Consider the following 23343-nt stretch of genomic DNA (forward strand, 5'->3'; position numbering starts at 1 on the left):
TAATGCGTTTCAGCCAATCAGTTGTGTTGTGACAAGATAGGGGTGTTAAAAAGAAGATAGCCCTATTTGGTAAAAGACCAAGTCCATATTATTGTAAGAACAGCTCAAATAAGCAAAGAGAAGCGACAGTCCATTATTACTTTAAGACATGAATGTCAGTCAATACGGAAAATTTCAAGAACTTTGGAAGTTTCTTCAAGTGCAGTCGCCCAAAACCATCAAGCGCTATGATGAAACCGGCTCTGCCACAGGAAAGAAAGACACAGAGTTACATCTGTGCAGAGGATAGGTTTATTAGAGTTACCAGCCTCAGAAATTGCATCCCAAATAAAGGCTTCACATCTCAACATCAACTGTTCAGAGGAGACTGCGTGAATCAGGCCTTCATGGTCAAACTGCAGCAAAGAAACCACTACTGAAGGACACCAATAAGAAGAAGATACTTGCTTGGGCCAAGAAACACAAGCAATGGATTTTAGAACGGTGGAAATCTGTCCTTTGGTGTGATGAGTCCAAATTTGAGATTTTCCGTTCCAACCGACGTGTCTTTGTGAGACGCAGAGTAGGTGAATGGATGATCGCGGCAAGTGTGGTTCCCACTGTGAAGCAAGGAGGAAGCGGTGTGATGGTGTGGAGGTGCTTTGCTGGTGACATTGTCTGTGATTTATTTCGAATTCAAGGCACACTTAACCAGCATGGCTACCACAGCATACTGCAGTGATACACCATGCCATCTGGTTTGCGTTTAGTGGGACCATCATTTGTTTTTCAACAGGACTATGACCCAACACAGCTCCAGGGATATTTGACTAAGAAGGAGAGTGATTGAGTGCTGCATCAGATGACCTGGCCTCCACAATCACCCGACCTCAACCCAGTTAAGATGGTTTGGGATGAGTTGGACTGCAGAGTGAAGGAAAAGGAGCGAAGAAGTGCTCAGCATATGTGGGAACTCCTTCAAGACTGCATTCCAGGTGAACCTGGTTGAGAGAATGCCAAGAGTGTGCAAAGCTGACATCAAGGCAAAGGATGGCTACTTTGAAGAATCTCAAATCTCAAATATATTTGGATTTGGATTTGTTTAATCCTTTTTTGGTTACTACATGACTCCACATGTGTTATTTCATGGTTTTCATGTATTCACTACTATTCTACAATGCAGAAAATAATACGAATAAAGAAAAAACCCTGGAATGAGTAGGTGATACCAAACTTTTGACTGGTACTATGTATACAGTGGGGCAAAAAAAGTATTTAGTCATGTAATTTTCATCATAGGTACACTTCAACTATGACAGACATAATGAGGAAAAGAAATTCCAGAAAATCACATTGTAGGATTTTTTATGAATTTATTTGGAAATTATGGTGTAAAATAAGTATTTGGTCAATAACAAAAGTTTATCTCAATACTTTGTTATATATCCTTTGTGGGCAATGACAGAGGTCAAATGTTTTCTGTAAGTCTTCACAAGGTTTTCATACACTGTTGCTGGTATTTTGGCCCATTCCTCCATGCAGATCTCCTCTAGAGCAGTGATGTTTTGGGGCTGTTGCTGGGCAACACAGCCTTCCATTCCCTCCAAAGATTTTCTATGGGGTTGAGATCTGGAGACTGGCTAGGCCACTCCAGGACCTTGAAATGCTTCTTACAAAGCCACTCCTTCGTTGCCCGGGCGGTGTGTTTGGGATCATTGTCATGCTGAAAGACCCAGCAACGTTTCATCTTCAATGCCCTTGCTGATGGAAGGAGGTTTTCACTCAAAATCTCACGATACATGGCCCCATTCATTCTTTCCTTTACAAGGATCAGTCGTCCTGGTCCCTTTGCAGAAAAACAGCCCCAAAGCATGATGTTTCCACCCCCATGCTACACAGTGGGTATGGTGTTCTTTGGATGCAACTCAGCATTCTTTGTCCTCCAAACACGACGAGTTGAGTTTTTATATTTTGGTTTCATCTGACCATATGACATTCTCCCAATCTTCTTCTGGATCATCCAAATGCAAACTTCAGACGGGGCTGGACATGTACTGGCTTAAGCACGGGGACATGTCTGGCACTGCAGGATTTGAGTCCCTGGCGGCGTAGTGTGTTACTGATGGTAGGCTTTGTTACTTTGGTCCCAGCTCTCTGCAGGTCATTCACTAGGTCCCCCCGTGTGGTTCTGGTATTTTTGCTCACCGTTCTTGTGATCATTTTGACCCCACGGGGTTAGATCTTGCGTGGAGCCCCAGATCGAGGGAGATTATCAGTGGTCTTGTATGTCTTCCATTTCCTAATAATTGCTCCCCACAGTTGATTTCTTCAAACCAAGCTGCTTACCTATTGCAGATTCAGTCTTCCCAGCCTGGTGCAGGTCTACAATTGTGTTTCTGGTGTCCTTTGACAGCTCTTTGGTCTTGGCCATAGTGGAGTTTCGAGTGTGACTGTTTGAGGTTGTGGACAGGTGTCTTTTATACTGATAACAAGTTCAAACAGATGCCATTAATACAGGTAACGAGTGGAGGACAGAGGAGCCTCTTAAAGAAGAAGTTACAGGTCTGTGAGAGCCAGAAATCTTGCTTGTTTGTAGGTGACCAAATACTTATTTACCACCAAAATTTGCAAATTAATTAATTAAAAATCCCACAATGTGATTTTCTGGATTTTTTTTCTCCTAATTGTTTTCTGTCATAGTTGAAGTGTACCTATGATGAAAATTACAGGCCTCTCTCATATTTGTAAGTGGGAGAACTTGCACAATTGGTGGCTGACTAAATACTTTTTTGCCCCACTGTATGTATATATATATATATATATATATGTGTTAATAATGACACAATGAATAAAACACAGTAAATGACGAGTAAAATGACGAGTACAAATTACACGGCTATATACAGGGGAGTACGAGTACCGAGCCGATGTGCAGCGGTACAATGTCACTGAGGTAGCTACAGTATGTACATATAGGTAGGGTTAAATTGACTAGGCAACAGGATAGATAATAGACATTTGTGGTATTGTGGTATTGTTTAGCAATTTTACGTGTTGGTGTTATCACCATAACTGGAAATTCCCTAAATAGCCAAAGCAGACATGCACATATGATAGATTTAACCAATTCCTGGACAGACACACAAATATGAATAGTGCCATCATGGCAATGTTACTAACCAAGTAATAAGGCCCAGAAACATTCAATATTAACAACACAAAGGAAAGTGAAAGTCTTTGAAATGAATACCATGTCCTCACACTGACCTGGAGTGAGTTTCCTAAAAACCTTCTTCGCTAGTGGTACTTTATTTCTATCAATGAACCAGATGTACACCACACGTAGTAGTAACTGTGGAGCGGTAGTCACATAGAGGCACACAGGAGATTCTTTCCCTCAGGGTTACGTAACGCTGCATGGGCCCAGACCAAGCTTGGTCTATTGTGCTGGTTTCCCCGTGTCTCTGTCTCGTGTGAAAATGGAACGTGAACAGCAGTACAGCCTAATTACTGCATGGACTGCAAGCCATGGTGCTCAGCAACCTGAGAGGAAGGAGGAGAGATGAGGAAGAAAAGAGGGGGAGGGGGTGAAAAGGCTTCATCTTTACATGACCTTTTTCAGACCCTTTCTAATGCATATTTGGAGATTTGTGGAGATGCATCTTATCCCAGCCAATTCTGAATCTTATGTGTGTCTTTTAGACATATATGATATTGGGATTGTTCTCTCTGCTACCTTACGTCAAGCGGTTCCCGTCGCGATCCAAGAGGCTTCTAAACAGCTTCTACCTCCCAAGCCAAAAAGACTCCTGAACATCTAATCAAATGGCTACCCAGACTATTTGCATTAATCCCCTCCCCCTGTCTTTTACACTGCTGTTATCATCTATGCATAGTCACTTTAATAAGTCTACCTACATGTACATATTACCTCATTACATCGTCTAACCGGTGCCTTCGCACATGGACTCTTTGCCGGTACCCCTCTGTACATAGTCTCGCTATTGTTATTTTACTGCTGCTCTTTAATTACTTTTTACTTTTTTTAAACTGCATTGTTGGTTAGGGGCTCGTAAGTAAGCATTTCACTGTAAGGTCTACAACTGTTGTATTCGGGCACTTGTGACTAATAACATTTGATTTCATTTCAATTCATTACTTTCGAATATCATATATGGACATGTCCTACGGCCAGATATGGACTCATTCGACATCCTGAGATATGCGGCATCCTATTATCTGTCTTCACGTTGACAAGTACTGGCTGTATACATATCATATCTGTGTTTTCTCAGCACATTCAAGGGCCTTTCTTTGAATTTTGTCAGAATTTTTGTTCTGTGATAAAGGTCAATATTGTAAGTGTGTTGATGCAATCAAGGTGACATTGGTTATACCCAGCTTTTATTTCACATTCAAAATGAATCTTAATGGCAAATAAAAGAACGTTTGAGTTATTGTACAGTATCGCCTGCTTTCAAATTCTCTTAAAGTCATTCAGATATGAAAGCAGGAAAAATTCTCCCAGCACTGGAACCGAAGTCGCCCTTGACTCGTAATCGCTGCTGTACATGGAATGTTTTTGTTTTACTGTATCGGTGATGTCAAATCTCTTGAGAAACTCTTGGAGTTGCCAGCGGTAATTAGCTTGCAGATTAATCCACTTGAACGTGCTTTTGTTTGGCATTCTCCCGCAGCGCTTGTGAAATAAAGTATAGAGCAGATCACCAAATACTAGGTGAATATCAATGAATGGACTAAATCGGCCCAGTCCCCAGCTCCCTGATGCAATTATTTTCTATTCACATTAATTATTGCTAACAGATGACACTAATGACTTTGAGCGAACGCTGGCAATGGCAGCCCTGTTAGGGATCAATGCTATTTAAAAAGGGGTCACAGCACACCTAACACTTTCCGTCTTTCAAAATGTTTTGCATGTCAGCAATCAAGTTGACAATATATAGAACTTTCAAAATACAGAAAGTGTCTCGGTATGATTCATTTGAAAGTTCTATATCTTGAAAACTTGCTTGCTGACATGCAAAACATTTTGGGACTGTATCAACAGTGGAATAATGAAACAAATGCCAAAATATAGTTCTTGAGTGGTATTTTCAAATCAAAGTTTGTTGGTCTCTTACACAGTTTAGCAGATGTTATAGTGAAATGCTTGTGTTACTAGCTCCTAACAGTGCCGTAAAAAATGTCAAACAAGTACAACAAAAGATAGAAACAAGAAATCAGGAACTAACCCAGTTCAAATCAAATCAAATATTATTCGTCACATGCGCCAGATACAACAGGTATAGATAGACCTTACAGTGAAATTATTACTTATTTAAAGTTAGCCACATGTACACTTTATCAGTAATCCAAATGCAAACTATGCGTATATACACCAAATTAAGAATGATATGTACACCAGTGAGCTATGTTGAGAATTCAGTGTCAATAAACAGTATAACAAAATGTGATGCACAGTAGTACAGTGCCTTGCGAAAGTATTCGGCCCCCTTGAACTTTGCGACCTTTTGCCACATTTCAGGCTTCAAACATAAAGATATAAAACTGTATTTTTTTGTGAAGAATCAACAACAAGTGGGACACAATCATGAAGTGGAACGACATTCATTGGATATTTCAAACTTTTTTAACAAATCAAAAACTGAAAAAATGGGCGTGAAAATTATTCAGCCCCCTTAAGTTAATACTTTGTAGCGCCACCTTTTGCTGTGATTACAGCTGTAAGTTGCTTGGGGTATGTCTCTATCAGTTTTGCACATCGAGAGACTGAAATTCTTCCCCATTCCTCCTTGCAAAACAGCTCGAGCTCAGTGAGGTTGGATGGAGAGCATTTGTGAACAGCAGTTTTCAGTTCTTTCCACAGATTCTCGATTGGATTCAGGTCTGGACTTTGACTTGGCCATTCTAACACCTGGATATGTTTATTTTTGAACCATTCCATTGTAGATTTTGTTTTATGTTTTGGATCATTGTCTTGTTGGAAGACAAATCTCCGTCCCAGTCTCAGGTCTTTTGCAGACTCCATTCTTCCAGAATGGTCCTGTATTTGGCTCCATCCATCTTCCCATCAATTTTAACCATCTTCCCTGTCCCTGCTGAAGAAAAGCAGGCCCAAACCATGATGCTGCCACCACCATGTTTGACAGTGGGGATTGGGTTCAGGGTGATGAGCTGTGTTGCTTTTACGCCAAACATAACGTTTTGCATTGTTGCCAAAAAGTTCAATTTTGGTTTCATCTGCCCAGAGCACCTTCTTCCACATGTTTGGTGTGTCTCCCAGGTGGCTTGTGGCAAACTTTAAACAACACTTTTATGGATATCTTTAAGAAATGGCTTTCTTCTTGCCACTCTTCCATAAAGGCCAGATTTGTGCAATATACGACTGATTGTTGTCCTATGGACAGAGTCTCCCACCTCAGCTGTAGATCTCTGCAGTTCATCCAGAGTGATCATGGGCCTCTTGGCTGCATCTCTGATCAGTCTTCTCCTTGTATGAGCTGAATGTTTAGAGGGACGGCCAGGTCTTGGTAGATTTGCAGTGGTCTGATACTCCTTCCATTTCAATATTATCGCTTGTACAGTGCTCCTTGGGATGTTTAAAGCTTGGGAAATCTTTTTGTATCCAAATCCGGCTTTAAACTTCTTCACAACAGTATCTCGGACCTGCCTGGTGTGTTCCTTGTTCTTCATGATGCTCTCTGCGCTTTTAACGGACCTCTGAGACTATCACAGTGCAGGTGCATTTATACGGAGACTTGATTACACACAGGTGGATTGTATTTATCATCATTAGTCATTTAGGTCAACATTGGATCATTCAGAGATCCTCACTGAACTTCTGGAGAGAGTTTGCTGCACTGAAAGTAAAGGGGCTGAATAATTTTGCACGCCCAATTTTTCCGTTTTTGATTTGTTAAAAAGTTTGAAATATCCAACAAATGTCGTTCCACTTCATGATTGTGTCCCACTTGTTGTTGATTCTTCACAAAAATACAGTTTTATATCTTTATGTTTGAAGCCTGAAATGTGGCAAAAGGTCGCAAAGTTCAAGGGGGCCGAATACTTTCGCAAGGCACTGTAGATGTATTAGAATGAGCTATGTGAAGAAAACAACACTAAATGAATAAACAGTGTGAAAAACATTATAAAAGAAACGATCCCGTGTTTAATTAATGTCTCTATATACATGGGACAGCAGCATTGGTTGGGTGTGAGTGTGTGTATACACTACCAGTCAAAAGTTTTAGAACACCTACTCATTCAAGGGTTTTTCTTTATTTTGACTATTTTCTACATTGTAGAATAATAGTGAAGACATCAAAACCAGAAAATAACACATATGGAATCATGTAGTAACCAAAAAAGTGTTTACATCAAAATCCTTTAAATAGCCACCTTTTGACCTTGATGACAGCTTTGCACACTCTTGGCATTCTCTCAACCAGCTTCATGAGATAGTCACCTGGAATGCATTTAAATTACAGGTGTGCCTTGTTAAAAGATCATTTGTGGAATTTCTTTCCTTCGTAATGCATTTGAGCCAATCAGTTGCGTTGTAACAAGGTAGGGGGGTGGTATACAGAAGATCGCCCTATTTGGTAAAAGACCAAGTCCATATTACGGCAAGAACAGCTCAAATAAGCAAAGAGAAACGACAGTCCATCATTACTTTAAGACATGAAGGTCAGTCAATAAGGAACATTTCAAGAACTTTGAAAGTTTCTTCAAGTGCAGTCGCAAAAACCATCAAGCGCTATGATGAAACTGGCTCCCATGAGGACCGCCACAGGAAAGGAAGACCCAGAGCTAAAATTGTGGAAATTTGTCCTTTGATCTGGAGTCCAAATTGGCTTTTGGGTCCAACTGCCGTGTCTTTGTGAGATGCAATATGGGTGAATGAATAATCTCCGCATGTGTATTTGCCACCGTAAAGCATGGAGAAGGAGGTGTGATGGTGTGGTGGTGCTTTGCTGGTGACACTGTCTATAATTTATTTAGAATTCAAGGTACGCTTAACCAGCATGGCTACCACAGCATTCTGCAGCAATACACCGTCAAATCTGGTTATGGGCTTAGTGGGACAATCATTTGTTTTTCAACAGGACAATGACCCAACACACCTCCAGGCTGTGGAAAGGCTATTTTACCAAGAAGGAGAGTGATGGAGTGCTGCATCAGATGACCTGCCTCCACAATCCCCCGACCTCAACCGAATTGAGATGGTTCGGGATGACTTGGACCGCAGAGTGAAGGAAAAGCAGCCAAAAAGTGCTCAGCATATGTGGAAACTCCTTCAAGATGGTTGGAAAAGCATTTCATGTGAAGCTGGTTGAGAAAATGCCAAGAGTTTGCAAAGCTGTCATCAAGGAAAAAAGGGAGGCTATTTAAATATTTTTTGTTGTTTTTGGTTAGTACATGATTCCATATGTGTTATTTCATAGTTTTGATGTCTTCCCTATAATTCTACAATGTAGAAAATAGTCAAAGTAATGAAAAAACCTTGAATGAGTAGGTGTCCTAAAATTTTTGACCGGTGGTGTACAGTATGTGCGTGTGTTTGTGAGTATGGGCTTATGCGTGTGTAAGTAGATATGTGAGTACTGGAGTCTGTGTGTTTGAGGTGTCTATCTGTGTCTCTTACTACAGGAGATGACGTGATGGGTGTTCAACAGTCTGATTCCCTGGAGATAGAAGTTGTTTTTCAGTCTCTTGGTACTGGGTTTGATGCACCTGTACTGTCTCTGTCTGCTAGATGGTAGCAGAGTGAACAGAATGTAACTTGGGTGGCTGAGGTCCTTGATGATCTTCTTGGCCTCATCCATCAAGTGTGGCTGAGGGTTGGCCAAGTAGACCTACCATTCTGGGAACAAACACATTCTCTCTTTGCTCACAGGCTATGTGATTGAAAGTTAGATAAAGCATTTTCCTTTTGGAAACGACGTCCCATGGTTCCAGCCAGAGAGAGAAGTTAAGAGAGGAGGAATGAGGCTGAGTCATAGACCACTGCGTGATTATCAATCACTGTCCATCCTGTAGACTCACGCTAAACAACATTATTACTCATCTGACATTTGTCATTTATTATGCATTCACTTTTGAGATATGATAGAATTCCAAAACCCAAGGGTCTTCAGGCTCAGTGTATTGTACATCTTTGTCTTGGGACTGAGACCACAGATTGTAAAGCGTTCAGAAACTGGGATACAATCCAATGTGTGTTATAGCAGAGGGCACTATAGAGTCGTCAATGCGTCTTTCAACAGCATTTTCGCTGATGTCCACATAGATTACATTCATCAAAAACTCTGCACATGTCAGCTAAATGGGAAATTAGCTCTAAAAGTCTGTTATAGTGCCCTGTGCTGTAATGCACATTGGATTGAATCTCGGCCTTAGTTTCTGACTGTTGACCATGTGTCCAGCAATACATAATCGAGACAAAACAAAGATTGTCTGCATGCACAGAGAATAGTGAATGCCTGCATTGTAGAGTGAGATTTCTGTGACAAGTGGAGTGGAGAATGTCATACCTATCCTTAATTAGCCTTTGGATGGAAAGGGACAGTGATGTATTCAGTAGTGCATTTTTATGTTAATCGGGACCTGATTAACCTATTTGGTAAAACTATAGGATTTAAAAAACAATTGCTCTGAAGATGGGCTTTCTACCAAAATCGTATCAAAATAAACCTTTATTTTCATTAAAGTCACTTCTCTCTGCTGACGCTTCACTTCCATGTCTATCTTTTGAATTTCAGTGCGGGGACAATAAAGTTTGAACTGAATTTCTGAACACACTCCTTATTTTCCAGGAAGTCCAGCGGAATGGGAAGGCAAGTGTTCCTGCAGGGAGGTGGCCCAGCCTGCTTAGTCTAACCTGTCCACGCAGTAGCTGCAGTGGCAGTGAGGCCTCATTATCCAGCGCCTCTACTGAGTACTCCAGTGGCTCACATACTTGGGCAGAAGGACATCGCTCCTCCAAGCAGGTGAGTCTCCCAGTCTGAACTCAAACGAATTGCGTTAAGGAAAGTAATTTTTCATAAATTACTATGTAGAATGGATCCTCAACGTTCATCAAGTAATTCCAATGTCTTTAGTTTTTGTTGTTGTTGACAACTAAAATGTCTTTCTCTTTTGTCACAGTCTGTGATAAGCCGGGAGAAGAGAATGAGCGCAGGGTCAGTGTCCAGCAATCGGTCTGTCCCAGCAGAGCAGGCCGATCTAAATTGGAAGGAGGGCCACATTCTGAAAGGCCTGAAGAGGCTCCAAATGCGCAGCCCAGCTCCCAAGGAGACATCTTCACTCGCCTCCACGTCACATTTCAAAGACTGCATGACCTCCAATGAGGGCATATACTCTTTAGGGGTTAAGGGTGGGCCCCACGGGGTAGTGCCTAAATTGGCATTGGCAAAGGGACATTTTTTTATGCCAGGAGCAGGAGTCAGTACCTTAATCTCTGACTCAGACGATGTAGAGGATGAATTGCCTCAATCACCAGCCAGGGAGTCCTGCGCCCAACCCATTAAAGAGACTCTCCATCTGGAAGGAGAGCCTGCGTCTGAATTGGGAACGGCACAAGGGGGAAAGAGCTCTACGGTCTACAACTCCCAAGAGGAGCCTGTAAGACTCGTAATTCCCAGCAACTCCTTCTCAACTGGATCTCAAAACTGGATAGAAAAAGACAAGCTAGTAGAAACTACAAGACATAGTTACAATTTGAGGCCAGAGAGCGTTAAACAGCCACAAAACAAAGTTACGGTCAAACATCTAGAGGCACGGGCTAGGGAAGTGAGCCTACCCATTCAGTATGCAGCAGCCAGAGCTCTGAGTTGGGTTAGTGAGGCCAGACAGCGCAGTGCTTCCATGGATACGAAGCAGTACAGAGAGCTGAGCAGCCAGGGTGGAGTTGATACCAAGGACTACACCATTTTGCAGTCCCGACAGAAGAAAACACAGCCTATGGCTTGCGACTCAGCAAGGAAGGCCTTTATCCTCCGACGCAAGAGTGCAGATGGAGGTCCAGACCAGGCCAAGCTACACCAGCCCCTACGTCAGAAACTTATCAAAGTCAATCAAAGGGCCAAGAACCGCTCAAACCCCCCTGGGCCCAGTGGCCCTCGCACAAAGATTAACCTCAGCAAGGCACCAGGTCCAGCTAAGGCATCAGTACAAATGACTGAGAAAGGTGAGACTGCTAGTGGGGCAAGAACTTCAGGGCCCCTTGAGAATACAGTACATCGCTCCCCTTCTTCCTCCCCTCAGAAACTGGTCAAAGTATTTGAGCCACCTGTGCTGAATGATTGCCCCAAGAACACATCTAAAGTATCCCAACCAGTTTCCAAACTCCCATCAAGAAACGACTGTGGGGTAAAAGGCCCCAACTCCAACAATTCAGCTTGCTCTCCACTTAAACAGAGGCAGCAAGTCCAGCACTCGGATTCCTCTCGCAGTGATATCAGGTCTCCTTCACCTCCACTCCCACCAGGTTGGACCACCTCCCTACTTACTCGACCTGGTTATGGCTCCTTACCTCAGGCGCATAAGCCTGTGGTTATGCTCCAAACCTCTAGCACAGTAAAGGCAACTGCCCGTAACACCAAACCTCTGTCTAGTCATCAGTCATCTGTTTTACAAATGCAACCTCTAGCCCCCAACAAAATGCAAGACACTCATCATATGGCTCCCAAAATGGGTATTGAGGTGAAAAAGCCACCAAAATGGGTCCCTGCCAAAGTCTACCATCCTTTACCAACTTCGACCACTCTCCAAGAATCCAAGGAAACAGACTCTTCCAAATCCTCAATGAACAGGACTGTGGCACAAGCCTCCCATCAGGAAAATAGTGTTCCCTTTGTGTTGCAAAATCAGGACAGCTCACCTGTGTCCCAGCAAGGCAATGGTGAGCCACAAAGTACAGAGCTCTTACCTCAGGCCTCAGCGTCTCTACTTTGCCATGACATAGTTAGTATCTCTCAACATTCTGTGACCAGGGCAGTAAATGCATCCCTTCCTGTTGGCTCCAAAACCAATGAGACAACCCCAAAGCTGGGCAACAACTTTGCAGTTATCACTGCTATAAAGGGAGTGCAGACTTTTGACACCTTCAACCAGGACACGTACAGACGTCCAATGATGCACTGTGTCAATGCAGCTGTAGCCAAGGCCAAAGCCAGGAGAAAGCTTGAGACCCACTGTAGCTCACTAGAGGAGGCTGCACTCCCACCTCCAGTGGCAGAGAATGGTGTAACTTTGGACTGGGGATTTGATGAAGAGAGCTGGCTATTCAAGCGCTCGGTCTCAGTCTCGACCCGACCTCCTCTCCACCCGGTTATGGGCATGAATGGAGCAAAGGCTCGCAGTCAAAGCTTCGGCGCACGCTATATGGACAGACCAAACATCAGCAGGTCTGGAAATGTCCGTAATCACATCAAAACTAACTCAGGAAGCTCTTTGAATTCTCTTGGTGATGTATTCCGGGGTAGTATGAGTTGCTCCAATAGCTACAATTGTCCAAGGAACAAATCCCACAACAATTTCATGATTGAGGAAGACTTGCCAATACCTCTGCATCTGGAGGCCTCCAGTGATCGATTTGGTCTCAAACACCAGAGATTAAACTCATGTTCACATCTCCGGACTGAGAAACAGTCCCCTAGCACCTTCTATGAACGTATCCATGGGAAACCAGAGAGACAGTCAAACATCTCCACCATCGAGGAGAAGGTCATGATGGGAATTGAGGAGAATTTGCAGAAATCTCAGCAGAAGGAGAAGACAACTGAAACTAAGCAGAAATCCGGTTCACTGTCAAACTGGTTTGGATTCCGCAAGAGCAAGCTCCCTGCTCCGATTGGTAAAAAAGGAGATTCTCCAAGGGGAAAAGAGGAGAGGAAGGAACCTAGGCTTGGATCTCTCTTGGGTGGGAAGCAGGCAAAGTTCGACAAAAAGAAGGAAAGGAAGAAAAGTGAAGGTCATCAAATGGATGGGTAATGCTTTAATAATGTTTAGGTGGGGTAGCTGAGAAGTCATGTTCACCGTTTTACTGCTGGGAAAATAATGTTTATGAGAGGCTTCAAGACAATGTAACTTCTTATTCATTACAAAAATAACCTTGCTTTAATGTAATGCATTGGTCATATTTACCACAAAGGCCGAAATCTACTGTTACTTTCCACTTAAAGTAGATTTTTGATATTGTCTTCAGTAATGATTGAAATCAATTAAATTCAACATCAGTATCTCTGCTTAAAACTACTGAGGTCTATAATTTTGAGTCATACCTCATGGAAACTGAACAATCACAACTTGACTGAACCATCAAACAGATCTCTTCATATCTTTCCATGAGGTGATTTTACTGCCCCAGATAGCCTAATCCATTTCTATCAAGCACTGTTAGACACATGTATCACTCCACTAAATCCAGAGACCAGTTCAGACATCTTTCAGACCCATATAGCACAGCAAGGTAGGCAGTGGCTTCACAGTATCATTTATTATCGGAAACACCCTGGGCATGTTGAGTCAGTATGAAAGACTCGCAGATTATAGTGGTAGCGTGAAAACCTGTTTTCTTTCAGCTCGGTTGGGAAAAGAGACTCCCAAGATACATTGCTCGTCTGCCTTTCGATGGCCTCCCTGGGAGCCCCAGGTAACAGCAACATACAAGGACAAACCGCCATCAGTGGGGACACAAAGGTACATTCAATTATACACGACATAAGGATTTTATGTCGATTTCAGTCAACATGGGGATTAAATAGAATTTGAAATTAGAATTGACCTTATGGGCATTTTCCCATACAAATTCTATGTCCAATTCCTGAATTGACTGGGAAATGTATTGACCATAACTCCACAATGTGTCCATTTCATGTCTAATGATTAAATTATGGGGTATGCATGCATAATGTCTCTGAAAGGCCAATTATAGGAAACAATTTTTCTGTTTATGACAATTTGTGTCAACACCCATTTGTATGGACCTCAAGTCAGATAAGTGAATTATACATTTAACAGTGCCAGTCCATTTCAGCCTGTCTGTTTTTCTGGAAGACTTGTATTACTACCTCTACCCTAAGCACTAGAAGACACACTTTCTGAAAGGAAGTATTTCTGTGTAATACCATAATCTGTACAGGAAGGAAGTGGAGCTAAGAAAGACATACTGTATGATCAAAACTGACCTAGCAAGGTCCCACCTATGGGAAAAACAGAGATGTGAGATTAGTACAAAGAGAAAAGGGGTGGGTGACAGAAAGAAAGAAAGAAAGAAAGAAAGAAAGAAAGAAAGAAAGAAAGAAAGAAAGAAAGAAAGAAAGAAAGAAAGAAAGAAAGAAAGAAAGAAAGAAAGAAAGAAAGGAAAATATGAGAAGAATATAAAGGACCCAGGAATAAATGTGGCAGATCAGATGGATATGGAGTTAGGGTGAGAGACAAGAAAGACAAGAATGGAGAGAGAAAATTGTAACAAAGACTTACAAATAAATAAACACCAAAGAAACATAGATAACCGGAACAAACCCTTCATATGTTTAGTATGGATCAGTGTAGATCGCTGAGGGGAGGAGGGCTCATAATAATCGCTGGAATGATGTGTTTGATACCATTCCACCTATTCTGCTCCAGCCATTACCAGGAGCCCGTCCTCCCAAATTAAGGTGCCAGCTGTCTACCTAATTAAATAAGAATGGCACCGGAGGAGATGGCTGCCGTTTTTTTGGGCTCCTAACCAATTGTGCTATTTTGTGTAATTTTTCGCATTGTTTGTAACTTATTTTGTACATAATGTTTCTGCCACCGTCTCTGATGACTGAAAAGAGCTTCTGGATATCAGAACAGCGCTTGCTCACCTCGAACTGGACAAAGATTTTTTCTTTAATGAGTCGGAAGCGAAGGATTTACTCCAGATACTGGACAGGCCAAAATCCCGAAAAGACGGTGATGCAGGTCAAGGTGCCTTGTGAGAATTTGTTGGTGAGTGGGTAATCCGCCTCTACTATCCGTCCGATTGGCCAACTTGCAATCATTGGAGAATACACTGGATGACCTCCGTTCAAGACGATCTTACCAACAGGACATTAAAAGCTGTAATATTTTATGTTTCGACAGCATGGATAACGACAGTTGGCTGGTTTTTCCGTGCGTCGGCAAGATAGAACAGCTGCCTCCGGTAAGACAAGGGGTGGCTGTCTGTCTATTTGTCAATAACAGTTGGTGTGCAAAAATCTAATATTAAGGAAGTCTCAAGGTTTTGCTCACCTGAGGTAGATAATCTCATGATAAGCTGTAGACCACACTATTTACCAAGAGAGTTTTCACCTATATTTTTCGTAGCTGTTTATTTACCACCACAAACTGATGCTGGCACTACGACCGCACTCAACGAGCTGTGTAAAGCCATAAGTAAACAAGAAAATGCTCATCCAGAGGCGGTGCTCCTAATGGCCAGGGACTTTAATGCAGGGAAAGGTGAATCTCTTTTACCTCATTTCTACCAGCATGTTACATGTGTAACTAGACCACCTTTACTCCACACACAAAGCTCTTCCTCGCCCCTCATTTGGCAAATGTGACCATAATTCTATCCTCCTGATTCCTGCTTACAAGCAAAAACAAAAGCAAGAAGTACCAGTGACTCGTTCAATACAGACGTGGTCAGATGAAACAGATGCTAAGCTACAGGACTGATTTGCTTGAACAGATTGGAATATGTTCCAGGGCTCATCCGATGGCATTGAGGAGTATACAACATCAGTCACCGGCTTCATCAATAAGTCTATGACATTGTCCCCACAGTGACCATACGTACATACCTCAACCAGAAGCCATGGATTACAGGCAACATCCGCACTGAGCTAAAGGGTAAAGCTGCCACTTTCAAGGAGCAGGACTCTAACCTGGACGCTTATAAGAAATCCTGCTATGCCCTCAGATGAAACATCAAACAGGCAAAGTGTCAGTACAGGACTAAGCTTGAATCCCACTACAAAGACTTCGACGCTCGTCAGATGTGACAGGGCTTGCAAACTATTACGGACTACAAAGGGAAGCCCAGCCGCGAGCTGCCAACTGACACAAGCCTACCAGACGAGCTAAATGACTTCTATGCTGATCCTCAACACGTCGGACCCTTCGGGGTGTGTGCTTAGTCCCCTCCTCTACTCCCTGTTCAACCATGATTGCATGGCCAAGCATGACGCCAACACCATCATTAAGTTTGCCAACAACACGCTGCTGCTACTTGCTATTTATTATATATGCATAGTCACTTTACCCCTACCTACATGTACATATTACCTCAATAACCTCGACTAACCTGTACACCCACACATTGACTCGGTACCGGCACCCCCTGTATATTGCCTCGTTATTTAATTATTTAGTAAATATTTTTCTTAAATCGTATTTTTCTTAAAACTGCATTGTTGGTTAAGGGCTTGTATGTAAGCAAGTGACAAATAACATTTGATTTGATCTCCTGTGGTATGGATCACTCCAACACATTCACACATGATCACAAACATGGATGAGATACTGGAGATATTTAATCTACACTTAAGAAGAAATAGAAACACATCATGTAAAGTGTCAATCCCATGTTTCATCAGCTGAAATAAAAGATCCCTGAAATTTTCCATACCCACAAAAATATTATTTCTCTCACCTTTTGTTTGCATCCCTGTTAGTGAGCATTTCTCCTTTGCCAAGATAATCCATCCACCTGAGAGGTGTGGCATATTACGTTTCAGCATGATAATGCACGGCCCCATGTCGCAAGGATAGCCTAGTGGGGCGGCAGGGTAGCCTAGTGGTTAGAGCGTTGGACTAGTAACCGGAAGGTTAAATCCCCGAGCGGACAAGGTATAAATCTGTCGTTCTGCCCCTGAACAGGCAGTTTACCCACTGTTCCTAGGCCGTCATTCTTAACTGACTTGCCTAGTTAAATAAAGGTAAAATAAAAGGATCTGTACACAATTCCTCAAGCTGAAAATGTCCCAGTTCTTCCATGGCCTGCATACTCACCAGACATGTCACCCGTTAAGCCTGTTTGGGATGCTCTGGATCAAGGTGTACGAAAAAGTGTTCCAGTTCCTGACAATATACAGAAATTGAAGAACAACATTCCATAGGCCAAAATCAACACCCTGATCAACTCTATGTGAAGGAGATGTGTCGCATTACATGAGGCAAAATAGATTATGGCCTAAATCAATTTATTTCAATTGACTGGAACTCAGTAAAATCTTTGAAATTGTTGCATGTTGTGTTTATATTTTTGTTCAATGTAGATACTATGGACTATTTCAATTTGTACAAACATTCACAAGCAGTCTTGATAATAGAGTGATCATTAGAATGAACATTGCTTTGAAATATTTTAAGTGAAAGTCCATCATTGTCCTGATTTGATTCAGATACATATTATTTACCTGTTGCATGGATAAATGATCAGATAGTCTTGACAGCTAAAATGGCAATTGAATTCGAGTTTGTTATAGGCCTATCAGAGATTTTCCACCAAACTTAAGACCTACTCTGTTCAATTACATTACCAGGGGTGAAAATAAGTCAAATCTGTCAAGTTGCCAACTGGCTAAATGGTCTTCTTGCTGGTTCAGAAACTTTTGTGAGATTGTGCTTTACAAAGAACTGAAATCATGTCTTAACATAGAGGATTGGGGACCCTTTATGCCTTTTAAGGAATATATTCATACCACTTTATAATCATAGATTCAAACCGTGATGATAGATTGCCACCACAAATTAAATATAAAACATGTAATCACAAGTACAGACAACTCATCTGTTACTTTACAATTCACATATCCCAATTTAGTCCCCTATTCTGTACATGTATAATTATGTTTTCTTCTTGCTTCCACAAACAGACAAAGATACAGAGGATGAACCTCAGGACCGATAATGACAACAGAGTTGCTTTGAAGAGCCCCAGTGAAGATCACTTTATCGGTAAGGGTATTAACAAAACTATTTATATTGTACTTGATAGATGGGCCACGTCGAAAATTAACCCCTTGCTCCTACCCACAGCAACTTCATGTAGATTTGTAAGAATTGGGTAGGTGTTTTATGGTAGTAACTCCACTCTAAATTCCTATCCAGATCTACACAAGTGCACTCTCCATCAGTCAAGGACCATTTTACCCTCTGCTTTGACCCCTATGCAGTGATCTTCAAATGATAGAGATCCTATGACATGAGTATTCTAATTACAAATCCTATGCTTCAAACCTGGTCCTGAATACATTGAAATCTTTCAACCTTTTGAATTGCTCAAGCACTGGTAATGCTAGCAGATTTCCTTCCTAGCCCCCAGCAACAAGGTTTGTTTTAGAGAAATTAACATTAAATTATCTGGTAGACATTCCTGCAATCAGTATGCCAATTGCACACTCACTCAAAACTTAAGACATCTGTGGCATTGTGTTGTGTGACAAAACTGCACATTTTGAAGTGGCTTTTGATTGTCCCTATCACAAGGTGCACCTGTGTAATGATCATGCTGTTTAATCAGCTTCTTGATATGCCACACCTGTCAGGTGGATGGAATATCTTGGCAAAGGAGAAATGCTCACTGACAGGATGTAAGCAAATTTGAGGCCAAAATTTGAGAGAAAATGTGACAATTTTGGGGATATTTTATTTCAGCTCCTGAAACATGAGACCAATTGCGTTTTGCGTTTATCTTTTTTGTTCAGTGTAATAACATGTGTAAAGTAACAATTGTTTGGAGTGGAGGATTGGTTGGGTGATTTTCCCTTTCAAAATATTTTTTAAAGGGCCTGTGTGAACAATTTGATGGTCTATCCTGCAGCCCTGTTACATTCACCTGTCAAGTGACCTCCCTCAACCATTTGAAAACCTTGAAATAAGTTCAATAGACATGAATAAGTAACACCATTTCCAGTGAATAAAAAATGAGCAGATGGTTAACCTTCTAGCATTGGTCTCACCCCTAATGAAGCCGTCACATAGGGCAGGGGTCCTTAAACTTTTTCAGCCTGGGACGCAAATGAGAAATTCAGTGTTTTCCTGGGACCCAAGCTCATAAAAAGATGCCACCTTTTGGGGACCCTAATCGAGATTTGGTTAGGATGTCCCCCCACCTCGCAGGCAAAACATTTCAGTGGCCCCCTCTTGATGGTGGAGAGAAAATGTAAGTATTAGTTAATTTTCTGTAATTCTACACGTTGCCATGGGGTGTAGAGAAAAGGTCCAACGCAGAGTTTGTCAAAAGGCACTTAAAGGACTCTCAGACCATGATGAACAAGATTCTCTGGTCTGATGAAACCAAGATTGAACTCTTTGGCCTGAATGCCAAACGTCACATCTGGAGGAATCCAGGCACCATCCCTATGGTGAAGCATGATGGTGGCAGCATCATGCTGTGGGGATTTTTTCAGCAGCAGGGACTGGGAAATTAGTCAGGATCGAGGGAAAGATGAACGGAGCAAAGTACAGAGAGATCCTTGATGAAAACCTGCTCCAGATCACTCAGGACCTCAGACTGGGGCGAAGGTTCAACTTCCAACAGGACAACGACCCTAAGCACACAGCCAAGACAGCGCAGGAGTGGCTTCGTGTCAAGTCTCTGAATGTCCTTAAGTTGCCCAGCCAGAGCCCAGACTTGAACCCGATCGAACATCTCTGGACAGACCTGAAAATAGCTGTGCTGCGACGCTCCCCATCTAACCTGACTGAGCTTGAGAGGATCTGCACAAAAGAATAGGAGAAACTCTGCAAATGCAGGTGTGCCAAGCTTGTATCATCATACCCAAGCAGACTTGAGGCTGTAATCGCTGCCAAAAGTGCTTCAACAAAGTACTGAGCAAAGGGTCTGAATACTTATGTAAATATGATATTTGAATATTTTTATTTTTTTGTACATTTGCTAAAACATCTAGAAACCTGTGTTTGCTTTGCCATTATGGGGTATTGTGTGTAGATTGATGAGAAGAAAAAAAACAATTGAATGCATTTTAGAATAAGGCTGTAATGTAACAAAGTATGGAACAATTCAAGGGGAATACTTGTACATAGCTTATGAAAAGGCAGAGATGGTTAGGCCTAACTGCAGATTGGTAGAGATATGCCGGTGACATGCTACGACACCGGCATGCATTTCTTTATGTCAGATGGCTTCTGCGTCTCCTATACAGATATAAATGTACAGAAGGAGAGTGTTTCGTTCTTTTTCGATCTGAATATTTTGTATAAAGATAGGCGTTATATTATAAGGGTAACTCTGGTGGACCTTAAACAGTCTTCTTGACCTTAAATTCAACTGTCAGAGTCAGTTGGAGTGCCGGGGCGCACTGCCTTCATATCATAGGCCTGCAGTAGCTTAATAATAGCCACACCATAGCCACACCATACCAAACCTTCACAAATGTCTCTAAACTTTGTTAGGGTGATATCAAAAGTAAGTCAAGCAATTGTTAATAGGGATAATATGATCAGAAGAGCTAATGTAAACCAGGGACAAAAACACACTATCCTCCTCTGTGCCCCCCAAAAAACCCACACAACCCTCCCCAAAGCATAAAAGGTTTGACAACCCACCCCTATTTTGGACCACCCCTCTTCCAGTAAATTTTGATCTGTCCTTTACCCTGTAGTGCGAAAAATATAATTCATATTGCTATGTGGTTTAATCACCAGGGACATTTCAATACTCCGCCAACTAAGCCAATGTGTCTCATTTATCTTGTCTCCTCTGAATTAATAAATGGTCTTATAAAGATCTTTGGTCTTTACCAAAGTGATATTCTAACTTTTCTGGCCAAGCACCTTATCAAACCCTAGCAAACCTTGAAACCTGTGTGTTAAAATCTGCGTTTAAATTTGACAAAAAAACACTGTGTTGATTATGTTGATTTTTTTTTGTGTTCAACCACCAAGCCACATTTATGCAAAGTTGATAAATCGAATAAAGTTTATTGGCCGTGTACACAGTTTAGCAGGTGTTAAGACTAATACTTTGAACTATGCTGCTGTGCATTGAACTTATTGAACTCATTGAATGTGGATGAACTGTAAACATCATGCCATGAATACTACAAAATTCCTTCTCATTAATATTTACACACGAGGACACCCGAAGAACTTCTGTGTGACTTTCAGATATTGATTATACAGTTGACCTTAAAAGAGTTTAAATGTTCATACAGTTCCATTTGTGCATCTACAGTTATTTGTAGCCACTGAACTTTGTAGGTGTTAGCTTATCAGTCCTTGTTCAGTGTCTTTTCATTCTTTCAGACAAATTGAAAGGAGATCAGACAAGGACAGGATCCTTAGGTAGTGCCAAGGGCTTTTTGAGGGAAATCAATGGTCAACCTCTCTGATGCTGCCTTCCCATGCAAGGAAGTGTCACAGAGGGCCTTGTTAAGTTTTTCCTTCAAAAACACTCATCAATAACGTCTGCGATCTGTATCGTGCTTTTGCCTTTATTAGTTCATCCTGTTTGTGTGACAGGAAAGTAAGAGCTACTTCCATCATTGTTGTTATTTATTTCGAGAGCTGTTTGTCACAGGTTTGTCACAATTTGAAACTGACACCCTGAATTGTTGTCTCTGACTGTATAATTAAAACACATACTGAATGAAGACACCCAATTATCAGTGAAGTTGTCAGTTAGCAGCCCACCTGTTTCTCTGGATTGCTGAAGAGGAACCAGTAATTTATTTTCTGTTGCTAAAGAAGTCTACTGGCTATTAGGTAGAAAATCATGCCAGCATGACAAGGAGACAGGGACTTTGATGGTTTGCTTTCAATATATGTTGTTCTGAGCTGTGTTTGTCTGTGCCAGGAGTTGTCATTACTGTACTTTAATTATTTATACATTAAATATTCAAACATTGTGTTGCCCAGCATACTACATGACGTGTACAGTTGTATTATAGTTGAAATAGATACGTATTCAATATTGCTTGAACAGTAGTTCATTAGCAATCGCTTTGTCACCAACTGTACAATATCATAAATGCACTTGATTTGACACACTGCCACTAAATCACAATCTCAATTGGTCTCAAAAGTGCCACATTTTCCCTAAGCTTTATCCACCATGATTCCTCTCTGTTTGGGTGAAGCCCATTCTCTCTGGTGGCAACCATGGTATCATGCGCTAATTAGTGAGGAATCATTAGCCAGCATCACAGTTAAATGTAATTGGATTGTACGTAACTACCATCCATCTGGCTTGGCTCTTAGAGAGGACCTTTGCCGAGTGTCGTAGAACGAAAAAAACAGACCATCTGTTGCATTAATGCACTGAAATTACCACAAGGCGGCCTGGGTGACAGCCAGTCGCAGCTGGTTAAGACTCCCTCATGCACAACATAATGTGGCCGAGATAGGACAGGGGACAAGGAGAAAACAGACAATCAAACCAGGCTGGAGAGAAAATAATTCATTAAAATTGATCATGTTGAGGATAATGTTGCATTTCATGTTGTGGATACATATTACCAATGCTATTATAAACCCATTAATTCATAGATTTTGATGTTAAACTAGTCATAACATGAGGTAGTTATCATTATTCAGAGGGCACAAATGACACAAGACAATGATTTTTGCGGTGTGATTGGATGATACCTACTTAACCAATTATATGAAAACATGTCATTCTGTTTAGATGTTCCATTTGTTGTGTGTAACTCCTGCATCTCCAAGCCCCATCATGTTTTTTCCTTGTGCCTCAGGCTCCGGCTGCAAGATGCGAACGTTGGACAGCGGCATTGGAACATTCCCCCTCCTCGATTCCTCCTCCTTGTTCTCCTCCATCCTCCACCTCCTTCCCAAGTCCACATCGGCCCAACACTCCCTCAGTCCTCCCAGTGCTCCCAGTTCCTCTAGTGAGGAGGTGTCACCCTCCCCATTACCCCGGTGGAGAGTACCGTCTGGCTCAAAAGACCATCTCTGCAGCCAACCAGGCCTGGACAACTCCTCGTTATCCAACACCACTGTGACCCTTGTCCAATCAGTGCCTTATCCCACTTTGGCCTTCCTTCAGCCTGTCCAATCCCTGTCTGAGCCCCTTGTGACCTGTGCCAGTGTGTGTGATACCCAGAGCATGCTGCCCAGACTCGCCTCAGGTAAAGTCAAAAGACCACTTGTCCAGAGATACATCTGTCTGGACATCGGGAACTCAGTCGCGGTCTCAACTTACTGTTGAGAGTTAAGGAGAAAAAACATCGCACCAATTGATGGTCTGCGATTTGTTCGCTGTTCGTTCGCTTGTTGAATCTGCTGGTGGGAGACTGACAGCCGTAATTTCTCCCCGTTGTTTTACATTTCGAATTGGTT

General features: G+C 41.9%; 1 protein-coding gene across 7 annotated transcripts in view; it reads left to right on the forward strand.

Moving 5' to 3' along the window:
• The window catches only part of LOC112234982 (nck-associated protein 5-like), a 128767-nt gene that overhangs the window by 83345 nt on the left and 22079 nt on the right, over window positions 1–23343 (forward strand). For all 7 annotated transcript variants that reach the window (XM_024403374.2, XM_024403365.2, XM_024403359.2 and 4 more), the window contains 5 exons: window positions 9819–9992; window positions 10150–12992; window positions 13587–13704; window positions 17898–17979; window positions 22740–23132. In XM_024403374.2, coding sequence (XP_024259142.2) covers window positions 9819–9992; window positions 10150–12992; window positions 13587–13704; window positions 17898–17979; window positions 22740–23132 — 3610 coding nt within the window. The remainder of the gene's footprint in view (window positions 1–9818; window positions 9993–10149; window positions 12993–13586; window positions 13705–17897; window positions 17980–22739; window positions 23133–23343) is intronic.

Source organism: Oncorhynchus tshawytscha, linkage group LG03 (assembly GCF_018296145.1).
Source record: "Oncorhynchus tshawytscha isolate Ot180627B linkage group LG03, Otsh_v2.0, whole genome shotgun sequence".
Lineage (NCBI taxonomy): Eukaryota > Metazoa > Chordata > Actinopteri > Salmoniformes > Salmonidae > Oncorhynchus > Oncorhynchus tshawytscha.